This window comes from Diaporthe batatas, assembly GCF_019321695.1.
Source record: "Diaporthe batatas strain CRI 302-4 chromosome Unknown Contig00008, whole genome shotgun sequence".
NCBI lineage: Eukaryota > Fungi > Ascomycota > Sordariomycetes > Diaporthales > Diaporthaceae > Diaporthe > Diaporthe batatas.
In genome coordinates, this window is record NW_025408555.1 from 783303 (window position 1) to 808097 (window position 24795).

At 47.5% G+C, this 24795-nt stretch overlaps 6 protein-coding genes across 6 annotated transcripts; 3 read left to right on the forward strand and 3 right to left on the reverse strand.

Moving 5' to 3' along the window:
- Window positions 1–3971: 3971 nt before the first annotated feature.
- KVR01_007659 (uncharacterized protein) lies at window positions 3972–7981 on the forward strand (the record flags this gene model as incomplete). Its single annotated transcript, XM_044788717.1, has 2 exons — window positions 3972–4262; window positions 4334–7981. The coding sequence occupies 2 exons, from the start codon at window positions 3972–3974 to the stop codon at window positions 7979–7981; spliced, it is 3939 nt and encodes a 1312-aa protein (XP_044643912.1).
- A 173-nt stretch (window positions 7982–8154) lies between these two features.
- On the forward strand, window positions 8155–9227 carry KVR01_007428 (uncharacterized protein; the record flags this gene model as incomplete). Its single annotated transcript, XM_044791331.1, has 2 exons — window positions 8155–9014; window positions 9203–9227. 2 exons carry the CDS (start codon window positions 8155–8157, stop codon window positions 9225–9227), a joined length of 885 nt encoding a protein of 294 aa, XP_044643681.1.
- A 1329-nt stretch (window positions 9228–10556) lies between these two features.
- On the reverse strand, window positions 10557–12183 carry KVR01_007122 (uncharacterized protein). Its single transcript, XM_044788631.1, has 2 exons — window positions 11603–12183; window positions 10557–11518 (listed from the first exon to the last, which is right to left on the reverse strand). The coding sequence occupies exons 1-2, from the start codon at window positions 11776–11778 to the stop codon at window positions 10630–10632; spliced, it is 1065 nt and encodes a 354-aa protein (XP_044643375.1). The 5' UTR covers window positions 11779–12183; the 3' UTR covers window positions 10557–10629.
- A 1669-nt stretch (window positions 12184–13852) lies between these two features.
- On the reverse strand, window positions 13853–15364 carry KVR01_007490 (uncharacterized protein; the record flags this gene model as incomplete). The annotated part of the gene is made up of 1 exon (XM_044791995.1): window positions 13853–15364. The coding sequence occupies one exon, from the start codon at window positions 15362–15364 to the stop codon at window positions 13853–13855; it is 1512 nt and encodes a 503-aa protein (XP_044643743.1).
- A 1575-nt stretch (window positions 15365–16939) lies between these two features.
- On the forward strand, window positions 16940–21122 carry KVR01_007465 (uncharacterized protein; the record flags this gene model as incomplete). Its single annotated transcript, XM_044793574.1, has 11 exons — window positions 16940–17256; window positions 17353–17527; window positions 17603–17673; window positions 17750–17858; window positions 18425–18494; window positions 18661–18761; window positions 18856–18931; window positions 19195–19214; window positions 19305–19738; window positions 19952–20205; window positions 20328–21122. The coding sequence occupies 11 exons, from the start codon at window positions 16940–16942 to the stop codon at window positions 21062–21064; spliced, it is 2364 nt and encodes a 787-aa protein (XP_044643718.1). The 3' UTR covers window positions 21065–21122.
- Window positions 21123–21677: 555 nt separating this feature from the next.
- On the reverse strand, window positions 21678–24767 carry KVR01_007451 (AAA family ATPase SEC18). Its single transcript, XM_044792178.1, has 3 exons — window positions 24638–24767; window positions 22321–24576; window positions 21678–22230 (listed from the first exon to the last, which is right to left on the reverse strand). The coding sequence occupies exons 2-3, from the start codon at window positions 24493–24495 to the stop codon at window positions 21892–21894; spliced, it is 2514 nt and encodes an 837-aa protein (XP_044643704.1). The 5' UTR covers window positions 24496–24576; window positions 24638–24767; the 3' UTR covers window positions 21678–21891.
- Between the last annotated feature and the right edge of the window lie 28 nt (window positions 24768–24795).

A 24795-nucleotide genomic window follows, 5' to 3' on the forward strand; every position in this document is an offset into this window, starting at 1 on the left:
TATATATTTTATAAAAGTTCTTAATAAATTAATTATTAATTTATTTATTTAATATTTTAAAGAAAGAAAGTATAAAATACTTTTTAATAGTTAAATTCTTTAAAGGGATTAATATTCTATAAGTTCTTCTTAATATTTTATTTTATAATTTTAAAAGGTAGATAAGGGGGCTTAATAATAATAGGATTAAAAAAAGGTAGAATAGATAGTTTTATTTTAATATTATTCTTCTCTTTAATACTTAGTTTCTTTTAGTTAAATAATATAATAGAATTCTCTATAATACCTTTCTTTAATAAGTTGTTAAGGATTTTACTTTTATATAAAACTTTATTTATTATTTTAAAAAAAGATAGATAGTCTTTAAGCTCTTTAGGAAACTCTTTTATTATAAGGATTTTAAGTAAATATAAATAGTATAATCTAATTTAGTTTTTAATAAAAATATATTTAAACTAAAAGACTTATTTAAACTCTCTAATTATATTTTTATTTACTATTATAAAACACTCCTTATTTTATTTATTAAAGTCTTTTAAATTTTATAAAAATATCTTTATTATTTAGCTATATATATACCTTTATATATAAAAGAATCTATATATTTAAGTATATAATACTTATATTTAGTAGAGGTAGAACTCTTTATAAAGTAGAATTATATAATTTAACTATTATTTAAATAATATATATTTTATCCCTAATAGTATTATATAATAATATTATTTTAATAGTAGTCTATATTAGTATTTTATGTGGCTAAAGGTAAAGAAATAAATAATAATATAAAGGGAAAAATAGATAGAATATAATAAAGTATCTATATATTTAGTAAATTATATATAATAATTAAGGATGTTTAAAATATTAGTTAAAAACTAGGTAGTTATATACTAAGTATTACCTTAAAGACTACTATAATATAATAATTAAATTAAAAATAATAAATTTTAAATAAATATTAAGTCTTTAATGGATTTATAACCTAAAGGTTATAAGTTAAAATAATATTAAGAGAATAATTTAATCTAATTTTAAGGGTTTTTTTACTTTATATTAAGCTAATAGAAATACTCTCAATATAGTTATAATTAAAATAAAGAACCTATCTTTTAATAAATATTAGAATTAATTCTAATTATATATTAATAATAATAGTATTTTAACTATTAATCTATCTATTTTTAAGTAAAAGGGAATTTAGTAATAGTAGTATTATTAAAGGTATAGTAGGTATAAAGAAAGAGAGAGGGTAGAAAAAGAGTATAAAAGGGAAGAGTTATTATTATAATTATATTAATAGGATATAACTATATTCTATCTAATAGTATAAAGGTAGATATAATGTATTCTAACCTTCTCTATTATAATAAAGTTTAATAAATAAGTAAAAAAGGGGGGAGAATTAGATAGAATTAAGTTTAGTATTTAGTGTTTACCTATTTATTAAGGGTTAGCTAGTTAATAAAAGTAATTTATAAACTATATAAGCTATACTTTTTAATTAAAATATTATTTTAAATATAAATAAAGTTATTAATAAGGGAATTAAATAAGTAGATTTTAAGTTTTTAAAAATATTAGTTTATTCTATAAGGTACTTACTAGAAGTATAAGTAAGGCTTAGTAATAAGAAAAGGTTTATAAGTAGATTTTAAGTTTTTAAAAATATTTATAGTTCTTTAAAATATAATAAAATATATAAAGTAATAAAAGAGGTTTAAGGACTTTATTAATATATATTTAGCTATTTTTATTAAATTAATAACTTTATAATAAATAAATATAAGGACTCTATTATACCTAATTATATTATTATTATTAAAGTATTAATATAATTATATTATAGTAAGGATTTATAAAGAATTTAGTTATTTTAAAGTAATTAATTATTTCTTTATATTTTATTATTTATAGTTATTTAAGGTAACTATTAATTAGTATTAGTATAGGTTATTATATATATATATATAAAGAGTGGTTTTATTAGTTAAGTTAGTTTGTATAAAAGGGAGGAAGTTAGGTTTAAAAGGTTGGCTACAAGTTCCTTGTTATAGTCTATTAACTAGGGTTATATAACCCAAACTATTTACTAGTTATAATTACCTTTATTCCTATAATATTAAATATTATTATATTTAAATATATAATAAAATTTATAATTTATAATATATTATATTTTTTATAATATTTTTATTTTATAATAATTTTTATTTAATAATAATTTAATAATTAATATTTTTAAATTAATATAATTTTAAAATAATATATATTTAAATAATTAATATTAAAATAAATATATATTAAAGAATTATTTTAAATAAAATACTTATTAATTAAGTTTATATTAATAAATAAGTTAATAAAACTTTTAATAGTATAATTTAAATACTTTAAATATATATTAAATTTATATAATATAAATAAATTACTTAAAAGTATAAAATAATTAAAATCTTTATTTATATAAAGTAAAGCCTTTTAAATATATAAAAATAAATATACTATATAACTTTAAACTACTTAAATATTAAATTAATAAAGGTATAAATACTTTTAAATACTTTAATATATTTAATATATAAAATAATAATATTATTATTATCCTTATTCTCTTTTTCTCTACTTTCTCCTTCTTTTACTAAACTTAATAAAATTATAATAAAAGTTTAAATAATAATATTAATTTAATAAACTATAAATATAAAGTTTTATATATATAATATAAAGTCTATTATATAAATTAATATATTAAATATATTAATAATAATAAAATAAGTTTACTAACTTATTAATATTAACCTTAAACTACTTAATTAACTTAATAATAATAGTAATAATATAAATAAAGACCTTTTAATAATTATACCTATAAATACACCTAAAATAGTAACCTAAACAACTAACACTCACCTACTTATAACACACACTAATATTATAACTAATAAATATAAAATATATATAACCTAAATAGAGAATAGTATAATAAGCACTAATAATAGACTTAACTTCTTCCTTATCCTCCTTTTAATAATAAAAAAGTATAAAGTATATAATAATAAAAGAAAGTATAATATTAAGGTATACCTACTCCTTCTACTTTAAAAACTATATAAATAATATAAACTTTAAAGAATCTTCTTAATAAACTTACACTATATAAAAGATTAATATAAAATACTTATATTATATACTTAATATTTAAGAATAAATATAAAATTACCTTATTAATAACTTAAATAACTTTATAAATACTTTATTTAATAACCTTTAAGTAAAATAATATTATATATATATATATATATATATATATATATAAAATATATATAAATATAAGATAATAAGAAAAGGTATAAAAAAGTTTACTTACTTTTATATAAAATTAAAAGTTTTATATATTTAAAGTATTTAAAGGTATATAATAAATATTAATTATTTTATTTATTATTATTTAAAAGCTTAATTAAATCTATTTAAAGTATAAAGTTAATCTATTATTTATAATATTATAATAAAAAAATATATAATACTCTATTTAAATAACCAATTAATTATCTAAAGGGTATATTAAACTATAAATAATTAATTAGGTCTACCTATTATAATACTCTATTATTTATAAGAATAGGCTTCCCACACTCACTATTCATAGTTGAATAACCAGTCAATTTGCTCTATTCGATATACCCTACTCGAAATCGTGACACATTTCCAAGTCCAATGATGGGGTTATCTACGGCATAAAGCTTGGTGGCGGCGATCGCCTCTTCGCCATATCCCAGGATATTTACAAGACTGGTACCGAATTCGAAAAGCTGCGGCAGAAATTGGAGCACGTGATAGCCGAGACAGAAAGCATTGTCGAGTCTAAGCACAAAGAATGGACACGTCGCGCCAAGTGGACATGGAAGAAGCAGGATTTGGTGAAGGAACAGAACGACATTATTCGGCTGATCGCTTTGTTCAGAGAGATGGTTTCAGACGGCGACGCCGAGGTCAACTATGATATATATTTCAAAGTTGGGCATATTGAAGAGGAGCTCGGGCATCTAAGGCAGGCTAAAGATGACGACCGAACCATCGAGATTTTGAACTGGATCTGTCAACCCGCTCTCAGCCTACGAGAGCCACCAAACCCAGCGCAAGCGGTAGCGCTGGATCCAAGTTCGAACCGATTCATGCATCACAATGAAACATATAAGCAGTGGTTGGAAGATGGTTCCTGGCAATTGAACTGCTACGGAAAGCCAGGATCGGGCAAGGTAAGGACTTCCAAAAGTCACTCCCCTTCCTTACTGTCCCTCGATCTGCACACTTACTGTTGTGTAAACAGAGCGTTTTGGCAGAAGCCATTGCCACAGACTTACGAAAACAGCTGGAGCCTCAGGGAACACCAATATTATCCATATTCTTCCGCAGTGAACAAGCATCTCGGCAGACCTTGGACGTTGTGCTTTGCAACCTATTGAGACAGCTCCTTACCAGCCGCGATAGTACTGGTTTTTGCGAAATTCCGGAGGAGATTAAAAACCTTTGGAGCAAGTCCAGGTCGATCGCGAGGCGCTCACTCCTGGAAGAGCAGGCCAGGGATTTGATTCACGACCAGCTGTCCAGGTTTCCGACCAAATTCTTAATCGTGGACGCCATCGATGAGGCCGAGGGCTGCATGAACAGTATCTCCGAAGAGATCAAAGAATTACGGAACCTAGGCTTTTGCATCTTGACTACTGACCGCAGGGATCCTCGTGCCAACTATGACGCCGCGTACTGTCACGAGTGCGGCCCAGACCGGGGCCCGCTGGAGCTGGCCTGGCTGTGCAGGATTTGCTCTGGCCACTTTGACGAGGGAAAACTCTGGCTATGTAGGGAGTGCTACATCGTCAAGAAGAGACGGTGTTCCGATGCGAGCCACGCAATGGCGCCACCAAGGAAAGTCAACGTGGAAATTTCAGCAACGCAGGAAGACATCAGACTTCTTGTCACCCGGTTTCTTAGCGACAGCTTCAGCGCCGGAGACATTGGCGATGATGATGAAATGTTCTCCGGAAACATTCCCATACTGAGGTCCCTGAAAGAGAAAATGGGCTTAGAATTTTGGGACTCATTGCCGTCAAAGGTCAGCCGGGCTGCTGAGGGTAACTTTCTGGTCGCCCGATTGTTCCTGGACCGATTAGGACTGCAAAGAAACCAAGCCGGGATCTTGACTCTAATAGACGAACTGGATTCTGGGAAACTCAAAAGCTTCGAAGAGCAGTACGCTGCCACGCTAAGCTTATGTCTAGAGAGAAACGACAAGTATGGCGTCCAGGTCGCCCGGGATTATATGTCCGTCGTGGCGTCTGCCTACGAGGTGCTCACGTTCGAACAACTTTCCCACGCCACAGCTATCAGACCTAAAGATAGAAGCTTGAGTGATTTTTCTGGTCGAATTTGCAGCAAGGCAACTGTCCGGCGGGATACGCAGGGGCTCCTCACTGCTCAACACACGGGGACGGCCAACACATTTCCAGTGAGCTTCTTCCACCGAACACTTGCAGCGTACATGGAAGAGCACCGTTTGAAATGGTTCCCTGAAGCCGAAAAGTTGATTCTGGACGGATGCTTGTATTACCTACGCCTCGACGTGTTCTCAAGACCATTCAACTCTGGCGACGAGCTGGAGGCGGCTATCCAGCAGCACCCCTTCGCATCCTACGCGGCTTGCTATTGGGGCTTCCATGCCTGCAATATTGAAAGCACTGCTGAAAATAACCTTCGAATCCTGGAATTTCTCAACGACCAAGAAAGACTAGAGTGTGTCATGCAGATTTCCTGGCACACTAGATCCTTGGAGGGTGCGCACTGGGACGTGCCCGGTGGCATTACTCCGCTTCATTTTTGTGCCTTCTACGGCTTAGAAACGCTGTGCCAGACCATTATCATATTCAGTCCAGGGGAAATCACCACGGGGGAGGATTCGTACAACCAGACGTCTCTCATTTATGCCTGTCGAAGAAAGCATATTGGAGTTGCGCGTATGCTCCTGGATGCTGGTGCAGACCCCAACCATCTCACCAAAAAGGGAATGACGCCTCTGATAGAGGCTGTTGAGACCTCCTACTTGGGAATGATAGACTTATTGCTCAGCAGAGAGGTCATTGATGTCAATTTGAGGGCTCCAGGACGACATAATAAAACAGCTTTGGTATTAGCCGCGGAGAACGGTCATGTCGACGTGTTAAAGAAGCTGCTGGCCCATCCCGACATCGATATCAACATGCCAGATGGCGCCGGCTGCACCGCGTTGTCGAGAGCAGTTCGGCACGCTCATATAGACAGTGTGCAGTTATTGCTCAGCTGCAATGCGACCGACCTGACGTTGACCGACCACCTAGGACACCGATCAGCTTTGGACTGGACCGCAGAGGAGAGCGTCGTGAATTCAGGGGTTTCTATCGAGGAGATTGACTCAGTGGCTGCTGTGTTGTTGGCCGACGGACGGAATCCAAAGCCCTCGAATGAAGCCATCAGTGTGGCAATCAATCAAGGCAGAATTGGCTTACTGGAGACTTTTTTGAAATGGAACAACCTAGACTTGTTGTACGTCGACGAACATGGACGCAACTTCCTGCACCTGGCTGCCTCGATGGGGAATCTCCCAGTGGTCAAGCTGGTTCTCGGGCAATTTTCTCGTCCGCAGTCCTTCCAAATCGACTCCCGTGACAACCACAGGGCGACCGCGCTACATCTTGCGTGCCGCTATCTCTCTGAAGAGGCACAAGTGGAAACGATCGAATTCCTCCTCAGTGAAGGCGCGGACCCAAGCTTGGAGGATGGCGAGGGTTTCAGCGCGATGGCGAGGGCGAAGCACGCATCCCCGAACCTCTGGGCATCTCATATCAGGGCAGCCTTTGAAAGCAAAGGAGTCACGATCGACGAAACGTCGAGGATCCTGAAGTCAACAATCCTATCTGCTCTCCACACAGAAAGCATCGCCGTGTTTGAGAGAGAGCTTAACAGCTCGTCTGGTCCACTCGACCCAGAGATAGATATTTATACCGGCGAAACCCTACTCTGGCGAGTGATCAAGCAAGAAAACCCTCGCAACGTGGAGTTGCTCAAGCTCTTTCTGCCAAGAAGCGCACGCTTTTTGTCAGCCAGTTGCAACAATGGACGCACCTGCGCACACCTCGCAGTCCTGAGGTCCTGCTCCGATACACTTCAGCTCCTGACCGACGCCGGAATCGACCTGGACACGAAGGACAAGTGGGGCATGACGGCACTGCAGCTCGCGCAGAGCTTCTATCGCTACGACATGTGTGTTTACCTCATTGTTAAAGGCGCACAGATGCCCCAAAACCACGAGATCCGCCCTGCGCTGCTCCATGCCGCCGTGGTCAGCGGCGACGCCGAGCCCGTTCGCCGGCTCTTAGCCGCGGGCATTGACAAGCGTTACCGCGATGAGGCGTCAGGGATGACGGCGCTTCAGACAGCCGAAAGACTAGTCGAGGACTCGGAGCGGGATGTCAAAGACGACTTGATCAGGCAGTGGGACCATGCCGTCCTGGAAAGCGTCCCGAGATTCGAGGCGGAGGCTGCGAAAGCACCGGAAGTGATCCGGCGGAAGGAGGTTCGGGACTTGGTCAGGAATGCACAAGGACCTGATATAGGCCAGTGGGGTATTGAACCACGTTTTGAGTCTCAGAAAGGCGTTGAAAAGGCTTTGGTGGCGCTGAAGGAGATGGATCCGGAAAAGATACTGGCACCAGCTGACTTGCTCCAACCAAAAGCCGGGGCTGCAGCGGATACCGCACGACACGAGGCTGGCGTTGGTCGGCTTGAGGCTGCTTCAGCTGCGATTCCCATGAAGGCCCCAATAGAAGATTTTGAAAGGTATAAGGGGATGACGGGCTTGCTGCTTGCTGTTGTCATTGGGTGGCTCATCGCCACAGTCACACAGTTGTTGCTTCGATATTCTCCAACAATCACGGCTACTCAATAGACTATCACATCATACGATGCATAAACCAGACCTGATTTTCTTTTGCAACCATCCACCTTTGACATAATAAGAGGTATGTGGTTTCGCTTCTATTCCGTATACGTCCGAGGACATACATGGCGCCTTCATACGGTGGTAAGCACTCAAGACTTGTCCCACTTATATTACTTACAATGAATTCTTCTCCTGCCCACAATATCCTCATCATTGGCGCAACTGGCCAACAGGGCCGGTCCGTGATCGCCGCACTCCTCCATCAACATCACGAGGTCGACGGGTCGTCTCCTCAAAATGGCACGAAATTTGAAAAGATTTTTGCTCTCACAAGATCGAAGGAATCGCGCCAGGCAAAAGAACTCGCATCTTCAAGCTCAGCGATCCACCTGGTCGCCGGGGATCTCGCAGACCCCGAAGCAATCTTTTCCGCAGTCGGCGAGCCGGTGTGGGATCTTTACAGCGTCCAAATCAATGCAAACGCCGAGGAGACCCAAGGTATAGAGCTTGTCAATGCCGCCTTGCGCCACGGTGTGCGCCACTTTGTTTACGCCTCTGGGGATCGTGGGGGACCTGTCAAGTCCGATACAAATCCAACACCCGTGCGCAACTTTCGCGCCAAATTCAACATCGAGAATCACCTCAAGGCCGTTTGCTTGCAGAGTACGTCGGCCATGACATTTACCATCTTGCGGCCTGTCACATTCTTCGAGAACTTGGGCGGCGAATTGCACGGCCGCGGATTTGCTCGGATGTGGGAGCAGATGGGCCACAAGGGCAAGAAGCTTCAGTTTGTGGCCACAAAAGATATCGGGTGGTTCGCTGCTCAAAGCTTTGCGAATCCAGAGTCCACCACCTTCCGGAACCAAGCTGTGACTTTGGTGGGGGATGAGTTGACACAGGAAGAAGCCGAAATCATCTTCAGAAAAGCAATGAATGGTCATAGCATGCCGCTCGCACCATGTCCTATCGGGAGCATGGTGAAATGGGACAAAAAGGATACGGTTGGGGATATGTTTGAGTTGTTTGAGAAGGAGGGGTACGGAGGGAATGTGGAAACATGTCGCAGTTTAAATCCACAGATGCAAGACTGGGAACGATGGCTGCTGGAGAACACTCGGCGGTGGCCTGATCTTTTTCCTGCATGAGACAGCAACTCAAGGGTCTTAACATAGAACATGTGTTTTTGCTCTTGTTATATATAGTCATATACTGGTTAGTAAAGAGCATAGCTGGTCACGGTGAGCTGTGAGCGCGAATGCCTCTGCTGGGGCTTGTCCCTTGGGATTAATATAGCAAAATGAGAAAATACCGATAAGCGACTGCAATATTGGACGAGGCCGGCCGACAGACATTACAGTAGCAATGCTTGAGTAAAGTTCGCATCTCGAGAGGTCGTAAGCGTCACGTCTCCACAGATGTCTTCGCTGACTCTGAACGAGAGAGCCCACGACCGAAGCGCAATTGTGCCCCACAAACAAGCACTGGATTACGCTGATCGTTGACAGGTTCTACCTAGAAAAAGGAGGCTGGGATGTCACTGAGCGTAATGGGAGGGTGGATGCATATCAGGCCAGGACGGTGAACTGTTGAATGTAGAGCTAAGGGCGACTATATTCCTCATCTTCTGTCGTGCCTCTTGGATGAAGGCTTCGGCACATTAATGCACCTAATTGTTTTTAACGCGGGGTCTTGAGTGTTTACTACTGTATGAAGGCGCCATGTATGTCCACGGACGTATGCGGAATAGAAGTGAATCCAGTGTACCGACGATGGACCACAATTACCTACGTACGTAAGGACAACCGAGCCCCCACTTTTGTTGATCCTAAATGACAATTCATGTAGGCCCACATTTCTCAACAGTCTCAACATGTTCCAGCGATTTCGATGTCTGGTAGGTTTTTGTATGGAGCTGCTGGGCTAGCGTCTGGCTGCACCTGAGCAGATACTGATTCCAATATAAGCTGTCTTTCATCCACACCAAGCACGTACGGCCATAGATAGTGGAAAATACGGGATCCCGTCCGCTCTCCCATAGTCAAGCCACTAATCGCTGGATTAGTAGTTGGGTCGGTGACGACCAGCGAATACCCGGTGCTGTATGTTTTTTGCTCGCTTTTGTTCTCTGCTGTGGATGCAAACCAAACTCCTTGAGTCTTTTGAACTGCCCACGCAGCATCAACATCCTCTCCTTAGCTCAGCTGGCAGAGCGGTAGACTGTAATTGTATGCAAGATTATCTATAGGTCCTCGGTTCAAATCCGAGAGGGGAGACTTTTTCCTTTTGCTGTTTCTGTGGACATCAGTTGCATATGTCAAAAGCAACATACGGCACCTTCATTTAATGGTAAACGTTCAAAGCTCTAGCGGTTAGACGAAACGTATAATGCTGATCACGGTGGGATCTTTGACTTACATGATACTTTTTGGGCACATGAGGAGGAGAGAGCTTTATCCTTCTGCTGCTCAGCCGTCATCAGCATTGTCTGCGACGCAGTAAAGTGTCTCCAAATTTCAACAAGTTGGAAGAGTGCGAGACAGTCGAGCCAGAGGCGTAATGCAATGTAAACAAAATGGTATTTGTTAAATCAAAAGAAATGCAATTTCGCTGCTATGAAATCAAATACATGCTGTGCCATCAAGCGCAGTAGTTTAGGACACTGGGGCCTCAGAGTCGTGGAAGTTGCCCAGCTTTAGGAGTGCCTTGGCGTTGTCCCTGCCAATCTTCTTATAGTTCTCCACACCACCAACAGCAGCCTTGACCTCCTCAGCCTTTCCATCCCACCAAGCAGAGCAGTTCTCGATAGTCTCGTAGGGGTAGTCGACGCTGAACAGGACGCGGTCGGCTCCGATCTCGTCCACCACATACTTGAGCGTGTGGGTGGAGAAGTGGCCCGAGGTGGTCACCCAGATGTTCTGCTTGAAGTAGTCATAGATGGTCTTCTTGCAGTACCGGCTATTGCCCTCCTCCTCTGCGATGGGCCGCTTGACATCCTCGAGCCAGTGGTTGATGCGCCAGAAGTCGAAGGGGAGGTGCTCGCCAAGGTGGCCCACGATGACCTTGGCCTTGGGGTGGCGGTCGAAGACGCCGTTGACGATGAGACCCATCAGGTGCAAGTTGACAGCATTGGCGAAGGACAGGGGAGGGCCGATGAGCGACTTGCGCTGCGCGTAGAGCTTGTCGAAGACGACATCCGCGGGCGCGGCGGGGTGGATGTACAAGGGTACGTCAAGTTCGGTGAGGACCTCCCAGAAGGCGTCATACTGAGGCTGGTCGTAGAAGAGGTACTCCTCGCCGTTCTTGCCAGCGTGCTGGAAATCGCAGAGCAGGGCGCCGTGGAAGCCGAGCTCCTTCACGCAGCGCGTGAGTTCCTTGCCGGCCTGCACGGGGTCGTGCATCGACAGGCAGGCAAAGGCACCTAGCTTGTCGGGCTTGGACTTGATCTGTTCGGCCACCCAGTTGTTGACCTCTGTTGCGCGGCGCTCGGCCTCGGCCTTGTCCCAGATGCCCTGGATGCCAGGTACGGTGAGAGACACGATCCTGTATTGGTCAATGTCAGAGTTGTGGTTCATTGCGGCTGGTTGATGAAGTGCATCAGAGAAGCTTTGCATCGGAGGCACTCACGTATAACCGATACCGTGGTCGTCAGCGAGCTTAACACGCTCGTCGTTGATATCGCTGATTTGCCTCATGTAACGAGTGCGGTCGTCCTTCGCAATATACAAGGCCGCTTCACGCTGAGACTTGGCCTCCATACCGGCCATCTCGTAGGCCTCTTCGAGTGCGATCTTTCCGAGCATCTTGGCGGATCTTCGGGGGTCAAGATTTTGGATATTGTTGGGAAAGTTTCGTAGGAGAGCTTTGAGAGAAGAGTTGAAAGTGTGCTGTGTGTTGTCCTAAACTAAAGCTGCACATCAGGTTGCGCCTCGGACTGTTATATAGTCGTTGAGGCTCTCGCATGTCCCTTGACTTGCTTCGTCGCTTCTAAGCTTGAGAGCGAAAGTTCGCGAATGCTGCGTTCCGCGCTGCGTTCCGCGACATGGCCGTTCTGAGGTCCTGCCACCGTGTGAACGTGTGCCCCTCAGCATGTCGAGATGATGATGCCATGTGCAAGACGACATCTCGAGATCTCGAGTCAAGACCCGGTTTTCTTGTGGGGTTGCCCATGGAGCTCGCGCAGCTTCAACGGGCGAGTTTGGAATCGGAAGACATACCCAGCACTCGGAAGCGGTGCTCTACGTAACCAACCTAATGGGAAATCAGAGCATGTTTCCTTTCTTGTGGGTTCACGCATAGTGCAGGGCTGCGGGTGTCTCGCCATGGCCCCGGTTCGCTGCTCGCGTAAATGCGGGAGCACGAAGACAGGAAAGCTTGTTTCCTACCAACGGCCGATTCAAGTGGAACATTGGGTCGGCCCCCTGGGGTACGGAACAGCTGCCAACACGTAGTAGGTCCAGAAGTGCATCGAGACCCTCAGCTCACCTGATGTTGCACTATCTCACCGGAAACAGCGATTGTGGCCTGGGCGGGTGTGTAATAATTATCCGATCCGACCCCCAGACCTCCGAGCCGATAGTATCGGTACGGAATACTTTGAACAAGGTGAAAACTCACCGCGCACAATACTTATGCTGATCCAGCCAGGCAAAGGCAAAATTCTTAGTGGATTCTCAAAGCCAGAGCCATCGTTCGCATCTGCAATACTAACGATATCACACGCTAACTGGGTTCCTAGGGAGTGTCGGGGACATTAGCGGCAGAGCGGATGCAGCCCTCCCTAGGTAGTAGATTCAGGCATTTCCACTGCAACGAACACTAACATTATAGCACGTCGATAGATCTACAATTTTGAATTCCTTCTAAATTTTCCAAACATTGCAGCCCTGAGATCGAACCATGGCGGTCCGGGGGACCGCGCAGTTGTAGGGCTTGTCCGGATGAGGCACCCATGGGCCCTCGGAACGTTTGGTTCAGCATCCGAGATTCTCAATATTCGGGCACAGACACCCGATAAACTCGGAATCCACCAACTCCACAGCGTGACGGAATCAAGAATGCTTCTCACAATGGACGGAGAACTCTCACTAAGATTAACAGCTGGCAGCTCGCAGACCTGTTTGGTCTTAAATATGTTTGTATACTCAAGTAGGTGGTTTCGTTTTCAATCCGTACCTAAGTACACATCCTGCGTACGGTCCCTTCACCCAGTGGTGAACCCTAAAAGACGCAGCATGAAAAAAAAATATCCTGCCAAGGATTGTGTAAGAATACTCTGCCTGGGTACGTGGCCTGAACCTAATGCGGCATAGATAATGCTAGGAAGTGGTTTCGTTTTTAATTCCTACCCTATGTGGTTTCGCTTCTATTCCGTATACGTCCGAGGACATACATGGCGCCTTCGTACGGTGATAAGCACTCAAGACCCAGCGTTTTATTAAGAAGGCACAATGCTGATAACAGTACAGATAGAACTACGTAGCCTGAGGGCAAATAGCCGGCGAAGTGGTTGATTGTCAGAATATTTTCCCCAAATTTGGACAAACTTTTGTTGCAAATTTTGAAGTCAAAAGTCTTGGTGAAGTTTCGGATCTCTAAAATCCTTCGGCGTTGAGTGACTGCTTTTCAGGGGCTCAGCGTGCACGACATACTTTCACAAGCCTCATTTTAGACACAGTCTTGGCTATGAGAAAGAAGACATACTAAAGTTTGCTTTGCTATTTCATATTGGTACTCATTGGGAATCATTGATAATCATAAAGGGGTCAAATTACTGTATATAGAAGATGGTGCATATTCCCTGATTAATTTGAACGCAGGAGGTCGGTTTTCTGCGTACTATGTCTACGCAGATACCTCAACATGACTCCAGCCAGCCTACAAAAACACAGCGCCATACCCGTCCCCATTGCCACGCACAACATCCGCCCTATCAGCCTGCATGACAGGGAAGTCACCAGACATGGCCGACGACTCGACCTCCATGGTTGGCAGCGGCCTGTCCTTCCATTGCTGCTGGATGCTCCTCGCGGTCTCGAGGAACCGCGCCTTGAGGTCTTCATACCCATCAACGACGAGCTTGCCGCCCTTCTTGACGACATTGCCCCCGACGAGGACGGTGTCGATGTCGCCCACGCTCGCGTGCAGGATTACGGCGGCGACGGGGTCAACCCAGCCCAGCAATGCGGGCGAGTCGCCGTCCCAGAAGAGGAGGTCGGCCTTCGCGCCCTCCTCGATGACGCCGAGGTCCTCCCTGCGCAGGGCGAGCCCACCCTTACGCGTCGCGAGGAGGAACGCCTGGTTCACGCTCCCCGGGTTGTTTGCGGGCAGCATCCAGCGATCAACGACGTCAGAGTACATCTTGTAGCGGGCCTGTTGCAGCCAGATGCGCGCCTGCGTCAGGATGTCTGTGGAGAAGGTGAAGTGTGTGTCGACGCCCAGCGCTGCCTGGTCCTGGATGAAGTAGTTCTTGGGGTGCGTGTGGCCGTAGTGCATCTCTGACTCGGGCGTGATGGAGATGTACTGGTTGGTAGACCGCAGGAGGGCGGCTCCCGTGGCGGTCAGGAACGAGGCGTGGGCGAGCACGACAGCCCGGCTCCCGTTCAGGTAGCCAAGACTGTGCAAGTCCTCGGGGGAGTTGGTGATCTGCCACGGCCCTTGGAGAGAGTGGGAGGTCACCAAGGGAATGTCAAACTGGTCGGCCAGAGACATAATAGAGTGGATCTCCTCAAGGTTGCCGTCAGGACCGAACGAGTCGTACGCAATTCCCAGAGTTGTAGAAGAGTTGGCGAATTCAGCCCTGGTGGCGATGTCCTTGAAGTTGGTGAGCTGCTCCGTCGTGGTGTAGTTCGTAACGTTGTGGAACGTGTAGCACCAAAACACCCTTGCACCAGAGTCAATACTTGCTTGCAAACCGGCCTCAGATGTCTCATTCGACCACGTGTGGTGTGCATGATCAAGAGTGGTTGTGACTCCTGCAGCCTGGGCCTCGTAGAGACCGATCAGCTGGGAGATGTACACATCATCTGGAGTCCAGGATCCGGCTGCCACGAACTCGCCATATCGGGAAAAGTATTCAACTAGGCTTGTGTTCGAGCCGATCGTTCTGAAAGCTGTTTGCCAGCCGTGTCGATGTGTGTCGATAAAGCCAGGGGTGACAATTTTACCGGTGATGTTGACTACTTGCGAGTCGGCAGAGATATTTGATGGATGAGACTCGGAAATCTCAGTGATTGTATCACCAGTCACTGTGATAGAGCCATCCCTGATTACTCGAAGTCCTTCGTTGGCTCTATCGAAAGCAACGATTGTTCCACCTTGGTAATGAGTGGTGGCTGCTTGAACCACTGCAGGGAGGAGAGGAACAATGAATCTCAGAGGATCGTGCATCATGACGACCTAGGTAAAGATTACAATTAGACCGTAAGAGGAGTGTGGCGGAACTTTAGAAGAATCTCGCCAAACTCCCATCAGAATTGGACTCATCATTCTACATTATATACTACCCAGGAATGCTCGATCGGAATTGCCGGTCACGTCGTGGAGCTGGGAAGTAAAAAACTAGGACTGTAAACCAAGGTGGTGTCCACGGGTCCTGTTTGATCCACAACCCACGGATTTAGGTAAGACCCAAAAGCGGAATACAGAGCTATACCACGGAGACCCGCGACGTGAAAAGACGACATTTCAGTGTGATAGACACGATGAACAGAATAAAAAGGGAAAAAGAAATTGGCTGAACGATGATTTCCTTTATGCTGCACTCGCACATTTAAAACATGTGCGACCAGCCAACCTTGGGACGCATGGCCCAAACTTAAGGATTCGGGGCAAATCAAGAGCACTGGAGGAGCCTAGGATATATGGACCGATCTCTAAATCCGTAGGCGATCCGCTTCTTGCGATTGCTAATGCACAATCGGCCGATGGTCGCCTTTTACAGTGCGACATCGTAACAATTGCACGAGTGTCTACGTCACAAAACTGGGTCGATTTCCAATAGCCGAGACGGTCTTGGCTCCCTAGACCTGGTTGCGAACATGGCAAGAATCATTTCGATCTTCAGTATTAGCTCTCACCTCAGCTTCCTATCATTGAGGTCAACTGGTGACAAAGAACCAACATCTGCTTCAATATCGGGCCCTTCGCTTTCGCGGCGGGTAAGCAGCGCTGCTGAGGGCCAAATGAACCCGAGTTGTGGTTGATGAGCATGACTACGAGAAAAGAATTTGTAATTCAAAAATTTTGGTAAAGGCTTGATGGGCAGAAAGGCAGCTAGCGCAATCGGATCAATGATTTGCTTTAGTATGACAACTTTAGAAGTCTAGTCTCACGGTGATATATAGGTACATCGCCATGTTTCAGTCCTCATTTGGGGCTCAAATAAGCTTTCCTCGATTGTGTAACCTGCATCTGGGCTGCGGTTCCGCAGGCAGAGATCAGCGCCACTTTCAGTTGACATTGCCCTTTAGGATGCCTACCCTAGGGTACCTGGAAATCATTCAATGTCAACAACATTTGTTTTTCACGTCTCAATCATTGTCTTAGAAAGAAGCAGGGAAAATCTCAACCGCTTGTGTTTTAATTTCCAGACGAGAGAAGACTTGGGGATTGACTCGAAGCACGCTGCCTTCAAATCATACTCTCTGAGTGATGATAAATCAGTCTCGGCTTTGGAATCACCTTGACCTGGCAATGCTCACCGTGTGGGTGTTGTTGTGGAGTTAATAACAATTGAACAAAGCACAACGCAAACGGAAATTCCTGCTGCAAAGAGATAAAATTGGGCATGTGCGACACGGGTGGTTTCTTTGTGCCCATGTGACATGCAAGGGAGCAGCCTCAAGCCGAAATATAGCAGTGTCATCACGCAGCAGTGCGATCACATTCTACATCGTGAACTCGAGCATCATACCACCCAAGGCGCCTGTAAAATTCAACAACATCTCAAGCAAGACCAGCGCGATGGCCATGGACCCGGGAGCGCGAGGCTCGATCGGGGACTGGGCGCGGCGCGCTCAAGAAGCCATAGGAGACGCAGTGAGGCGATTGTTCCCGGACGTAGCAGCCCCGGAAGACCCAGGACCAGTCGTGAGCCAATGGCGCCGGGTGCCCGATCATGAGCCTTACATGCCCGAGTGGACGGACCCGGAATGGTCGCCGAGGGTACAGTTCTCGGGGACGGGGAAGCAGCAAAGGGACGTCTACGTGACAACGGGGGAGACCATGAGGCCTGCGATTCTTCGCAGAGATGAGGACAAAAACCCGACGGACTTTGCTCGGTACGAATGCGAGCATCTCACTCATGCGTGCCGTTTTTATGGACAACGCGACTTTTTTCTGACTGGTTACTAATGTCACCTGACAACCAATTGTAGACGCTTCGGCATCTATCCCAAGACCCGGCCAAACGATCCAGACCCGGCCATAGGTCGATCTCTCGTCACTCCAACGATACCCAGACCCGATCAAGCCACGGTGGGCGGCGCGTACACATTTGGAGAGGCAGAGGCCTGGCAGGCATTCGTTTTCCTTGGCCCGACGACCGAAGAGGTCAGTATGGCTTCAGACCGCACCAACTTGTTTTAAATCTTTTGTTTCAGACTCTGAAACCGAACTCTCCTCTAGATGATAGACCGTGGAATATATCTTCCGGATTACGAATCTAACGAGCCCGGCCTAGAAGGGGACTTGCACCCGTTAGTTGCTCACACAACTTCGAAAAGCAGGTTGCTGAAGGATTACTAACATTCTCTGTGATCTCTAACCATCCAGTCTCTTGGTGAGGGGCAGATGGACGCCTGCAGAACGGTTCAATTGGAATAGATTTATCCCTGACTATCGATGGAAGTTTGGTGATGAAGAAGGGTACTACAGAACTGACGTAAGTAACTCATAGAAGTACCCATCTCCAACGTTCTGTAGTCAAGATGTTTAACAAGGGTTCTCCATTCTAGGACGACAGGGTTTGGGAAGCCATTAAGCCAGCGCTTCAACTAGCAACGAATGTCATCTACTCAAACCACCCATACTGGTGAGTCATGCCTGACTGAAACATGTAGCTTGTCTTATTTTTTGGTGCTTACATACCAGGACGGTGTCAAAGGAACGCAGTTTCCAGCATTTATCACCTACGTCCAGTACCTGACTACGCGGACGGGCGCACACAAGAGGAGCGCGAGAGGAGCGGTGCGCCGCTACCGTCGTTGTGGTTAGACGAGAACAAGCCGGGGATGTACAGGGAAGCAGCACAACTTCGGGAGCTGGGATTCAGGGCCAGAGAAACGACTTTCGCGGTTTTGAATCACTGTAATAACCTATGCCCACAATTTTCATCCTCGGATCAAATGATGTCATCTAGTCGGCATACACGTGGCTAATTTGACATACGCATTCGACCATGTTATAGATCTTCGCCTCAGCATCGGTGCTTTCGACGATTCATTGGAGGCGCAAGGTCTCACTTTTACCTTTGGTTTACATGTTGACCATGACCGAAGTGATCGCATTGCTATAGTTAGTAAGTTCAAAGGATTCTCTGAAATGAAGCCATTGGAGACAGGCGGCCACTACTAATAGTAGTATGGCGCCTGATATCTCTTGCGGATTGAGACATCCTGGCGAACATTCATTTCTCTTCATGGCAGCTACACAGGTATGCCACGGCTAACAATTGTTCAACCTAGTCCACCCCTCCATCGTATGGCAATTGTTGACGGCGGAATTCCCCGAGGCTCGAATGGCGACTACATTCAATTTAGCTTCAACGATACTCCACGAGCTGACCGTGAGTCAAATCCCACTCTGGAACCACCTGTAATAGAATGAGCTATTGATACAATTATTCTCACAGCACGCATGCCACTGTGAGTAAGCACAAGCGGGCGCGCGCATATATATGGGACCCTGGTAGGAGGCCATTGATTCTTAGAGTCCAGGCTGAGAAGGAATATTATAGTTGCGCAAGAGTTCTACTTAAGGAAGCCAGAAAGCACATTACGAGCTATTCGAGATGTGGACTTGGGAATAACACCAAGAATGGTCAGTCTCTTCCGTCGGTTAGGTCGCAGATTGTTAGGCAGAGATGATGGACCACAATCACAAGACGGACAAGGTTGGTTGTAAGTCGCGCATCTGTCTCGAGCAGTCTCCAGACACCTTCGAAGGTATGATTGCCAGGGAAGATGGCTAACACGTTTTCTTTTCGAAAAACATTGTAGCTTCCAGGATTGTCCACAATGTGAGGAGGGCAGAGGCTTTGAGCAGGAGGTTTGCGTCCCCCTCGTATATCTCGATTTATTCACCAAGAGGCTGAACAACCGAAACACAGCTCTGGGGCACTATTCCGCAAATTGGCCATTGGAGGACGGACGCGGCAGGGCTCACCCCGCTGAGACCCTTCGTCGTCGGCACGTCCTGGCCCTCGAGCCACCTCGCCGTAGACCTACAGCACAGGGACGTCGACAGGTCCTTCTATGCCCCGTATGCCACAAGAGACTATACTGGCTTTTTGTTAGAACCTCCTGCTCCCGTCTTCGATCAAGACCGGCCAATACCAATCGTCGACTACGCACGGTTCTCCCACGAGTCCTTTTGGCACAACCAATTCGCGAAGTATGGCCATCAGGCGTTGAAACTCTTCCCAGCACCAGACGCATTGGTGATCTTGCACCCACGTGGAAACCGTCTCCTGAGGACTGAAATAATCCGTGAGCTGGGCGATGAAGACTATCGCTACTTCGGCACCAAGGTTCTTCCCATGTTGTGAGTTTCTGGCCTTGCATCTGACCACCCTATCATAACTATAATACCCATGTTGCGCTCCCTCCCAATCAATTGCAAAGATGACAAACTCGTCGGCAAGTCACAATGGTCATCCTGGGCCCATAGGCTTGAGTTGCACAACATGGACGTGTTACAAGTGACATGTTGAAGAAGGACTGTTGCAAAGACTGAAAACACTGATGTAATCTTTAGGAGGAACCTACAGCAAACCTTACTGGCCGACTGGCTGACCTTGGAAACGAACGACCTCGTGTTGGAGCAAGTGACACACCACCGGCTCCACTACGAGGCCAGGACTTGGATAAGGACATATGGGGACATAATCGCCATACTTGACAGAACGATATTCGACATCAACCGAATCGGTGGCGAAATGACACTCAGGACATCACAATATCGGCAGAATTTGCTCTCAGCTGATACGCAGCAGACAATCAAGACGCAACGTAAGAGTTGGGCCCCGGGGTTGACCACCTGTATCAATTGTCTCTGAAGCTCTGTCGAGCCGTGGTCTGCCACACCCAACAAGTAAAAACACCGTAGCTAACCTGAATCTCTCAACATATAGTCCAACAAACCATCACCGACTTCGTCAGCGACGACCTATTGGAGAGCGACCGGCTGCTAATACTCTCCATCCAATACGCCCAGTCGCTCATCGCGATGTACACCCTCCTCCCGCAGGCAAGCGAGCGACAGGCCGTGCACCAGCGGCACATGCGGCCCCTCCGGCGGCACCTGACCCTGGTGCGCGACAGGCTGGCGGCGTGCATCGAGACCCTCGACGCCTACGTGGACGCGGCGGCCGCCACGGCGCCGGGCGGGACCGACAGCGGGAACTTCATGGCGGCCGAGGCGCAGGTGCTGGCGGGCTACGCGCGCCAGGCGGCGCAGAACGCGCAGGTCTGCGCCGCCAGCCTGCGCGACACCATCGCGCTGCTGGCCGACGACCTCGTCGCCCCGGGGCTCGACTACGCCGCGCGCCCGGGCGCGCTGCCGCACGTGCCGCAGCTGCGGAAGCGCGCCGCCACGCGCGAGGTCTACCGCCGCGCCGCGGTGAGGCCCCTCGCGTACCTGCGCGCCGCCGACCGCAGCCGCGCCTCCATCGCCGTCACCAAGTGGCTCGCCGTGCTGGCCAGGCACCGCGGCGACAAGGAGGGCGGGCTCGAGGACTACCCCGTCGACCTGGGGGCCGTGGACGCGGACGCGTCGCCGCCGCGCAGCTTCCATACTGCGAGGGAGAGCAGCAGGCCCTCGAGCGGGAGCACGCCGGTGATCCCTGGTGGGTTCCCCGTGAGCCCGTGAGGGAGGAGGGGAGGGGAGGGGAGGGGGGTTGGTGTGTACGTTTCGTTAAGCTAGTTATTTTAGTCGGGATTAATTTCAAGTTTGCCTCTTGGCTTGACCGGAAGACAGACCTTGGGCTGGACTTATACAGTGACTGCGTGCTTGACGGCGTGCTGGCCAGCCACACATTCCGAGCTGGATGGAATACATGAGGGCCGAGTTGAGCGAGAAATCTTCATACCTGATTACAAGTCTGCCTAGTATAGTGGTTAGTACACTTCGTTGTGGTTTCTGAAAAGAACTCGACGGTCCGAAGAAACCCATGTTCGATTCATGGGGCAGACAACTTTTTTCTTTTTTGGTGTATTTTTTTAGCTCCTTCAATCAGTGAACCCGAATGGTGGATCTTACAGACGAGGGTACCCAATTGGAACGCTAACCGGCCAAGACTGTGAGGCTTGGGTGGACACCACCAGAGTCGATCAAAAGGTGGAGACGCAAGCCGGGAATATGAATGCCTCCCGTTGCACTCACGAAAAGCATGGCTTATTTGTATGATGGCTATGAGATAACAGATATCGACAGGTTTGCACACACAGACCGAAAAAGGTTTAATCCAGGCGGGATACGTTACTCTAGGACAGAAGATAGAATAGATGATTTAGAAGACTCTAACTACTATAGAAAAGCATCTTGTGCAATAAGTCTCTTCAAACAGAACCCTCTTGTTGTATATAGCTTTATACGCAAGGGACGAGACCATACCGCTCTAACCATCTAACCCAGCCGTCTCATAGCCGTCTCAGGGCCGGTCATCCCAAACCCCGACTGCAAACCCCACACCCGCCTCAGAACCCCCTCGACATGAGCACCTGCATCTCCTCGGCAAACCACTGGGCCTTGCTGTCCTCGTCGAGCGCCTTGGCGCTCTCGGCGACCTTGAGGATGTTCTTGATGCCCACGCCGACCTGGTTGGACCCCTGCGTGGCCTCGGCGACCAGGTTCATGGCCTCGACCATCGAGGACCCGTCCCGGAAGGTCTCCTGCTCGCGCAGCACCCTCTCGAGCTCGTTGAGCCCGCCCAGGCTCGGCACGGCGATCTCCTTGTCAAAGACCGTGTCCGTGAAGTCGAGCTGCTGCAGCACGCTGCGCCGCGACGTCGTGCCCATGACGAGGAGGCGGTGGTTCTGTATCGTGTGTGTGTGTGAGTAAGTGATAGATTGACCGGAGAAAATAGTCGTGTGTGTGTGAGGGGGAGGGGGGGTGTGAAAACATACCTTAGGAGGAACTGTTCGGAGGAGTGCCCTCAGGGTTTGAAGCACCAGGTTCGACATGCGCGGGCCGACGGGGTTCCACTCAATAAGACCTTCGATGTCGTCCACGATCAAGATGCTCAAGGGCGACTTGAACGCATCTGTGAAGTACTTGTGGATCTGATCGCTCTTGGCGTTCTCGCTGCGGTAGCTAACCAGCAGCTCGGGGGAGATGACCTTGACGAAGGGGAACTCGGACATCTGCGCGATGTGCGCGGCAAGCGAGGTCTTTCCGCTCCCGCTTGGGCCGTGGAAGAGCAGCGAGACGTTGGGCGACCTGGTCGTCTCGCTCCGGAGGCCGTCGATGTAGATCATGCAGGACTGGATGATCCTGTCGATGTTCCTCGAGAATGGTATGATGCCGTAGATGATGGCCCTGGTGAGCTCATCCTCGGACACACCAAACGCCGGCGTGACTTCGGAGAGCGCGCCCATGAAGTCCGCCCGGGTGATGACGAGTTCTGCCGCATCGCTTGAGATGCCGGCCATGGTGCCTGCCTTGGTGTGCCTCTGGAAGGCGAAAGATGCTGCGCTCTTGCAGAGACCGTTGATCTCGGCACCGGAGAAGTTCTTGGTCAAACCTGCGAGCTCTGCCAGGTCCACGTCCTCTGCGAGCCTGCCGTTGTCCTTCATCTTCTTGGTGTGGATCGCAAGAATCTGTTGCCGACCCTTCTCGTCGGGAAGGCTGATCTCGACCTGAACCTCGAGACGACCGGGCCGCAGGAGCGCGTCATCGATCATGTCCTTCCTGTTTGTCATTCCGATGAGGAGAATGTTGTTCAACTGGTCTACACCGTCCAGCTTACTGAGCAGCTGGTTCACCACGCTGTCGCCGACGCCCGTGCCACCGCCAGCGCCCGAGCCTCGCTGCTTGCAGACGGCATCCAGCTCGTCGAAGATGATGACGTGTAGCTCGCTGTCGTCCCCCTTCTCCTTGTACTCCTTCTCGGCATCTGCGAACAGCTTCCGGATGTTCTCCTCGGACTGACCAACAAACTTGTTCAGGACCTCAGGGCCGTTGATGACCTTGGGCTCCTTGGCCTGGAGCATCTTTCCAATCTGACGCGCAATCAATGTCTTTCCGGTTCCAGGGGGCCCGTAGAGCAGGATTCCCTTGACGTGCAAGAGGCCGAGCTGGTCGATGACAGACGGTGGGAAAATCCGGGAGGCGAAAGCTCTGCGGAAAACCGTGGTGAACTCATCGTCGAGACCTCCAATGCCCAAGGAAGAGAAGTTGAAGTCTGGTCGCACGACGGCGTTCCCACCACGTCTAGGCGCACCGGTGATGTTGATGGGGATCATCTTCTCTGTGGGGGGTGTCCCCTTCTGCAAAAAGACCTGGGTGTGGTCACCCAGGATACCTCTGGCGAGGGGGTTCTCATCGGTGGGGTCCAAGAGAGCATTCGCCTGGCCTGCCTTGGAGGATGTGTTTGCCTCATCGACCAGGGTGACGCCCTTGACAATACACCGCACGGGGATCTGTTCGTTGTCGATACGGAGGATCAGCTGCTGGCCCGGGGCGAGGATCTGGCCCCTGAACTTGTTGATGAACAGGGTCTGGAGGTCCTGGTGCCTGTATGGGGTGTTGGGCATGCTCCTGACCGAAGCAAAGGTGACGGAAACATCGACAGAGCCCAGGTAGCCCTTCTGGCCCAGCTCGATGGGGTTGAAGGACTCGGCGTCGACCTTGTCGTTGAGGGCAACGCCCAGGGTCATGCGGTGCGGTTCGCCGAACCAGATGCAGCCGGGTGGCACCATCGGGAAGGGCCTGACTGTGATGACATATTCGCGACCGCGGTTGTTGATCTTGATGAAGGTTGTGTCGCGCTCGCTGGCTAGACCCCAGTCCTGGCCGTTGACAGCAGCGACGTTGGTCCTGTGGTAGCCCTCGAGGTACTTGGCCTCGATTCCCTTCTGGTCGTCGACGGTCAGGGCAAGCCTGTTCCTCTGGGCGTTTGAGTATTGGTTGGCGGCGGGCGGGGCAGGTCTGTTGGACATGGGACGAGGGTCGCCGCCCTGGGCGTATGGGTCTCGCATGGGGCGGGGCTGTGGTGGTTGAGGCGACCTCCCATATGCATAGCGCGGGTCCTTCTCTGAAGGGGCACCGGGAAGGCCACCGCCGGGGGGAAGTCTGCTCATCGCGAGTGTGGTCGTGAGTGTGGTCGTGGAATGCGATCGGCTGTGGTTTGGTTCTACGGCGGTGGTAGTTGTCTGGTGTAACTGACGTAAGAGAGGGTCAGCGTGTGTGGCGTTGAAGGGACCAAGAGGTGTGGTAACTCACATTCAAGACAAGAGATGGGAGCCCGGGTTGTCTTGTATGACTCTTGATGAAGTTGACAAGTTACAGGTGCGTCCGGTGCTCAGTCGGACTAGGAAGTCGCAGATGCGCTGCATGTGAAGCTGGTGGCGTTTCAAACATGCACAGGTGTTCAGCTGAAA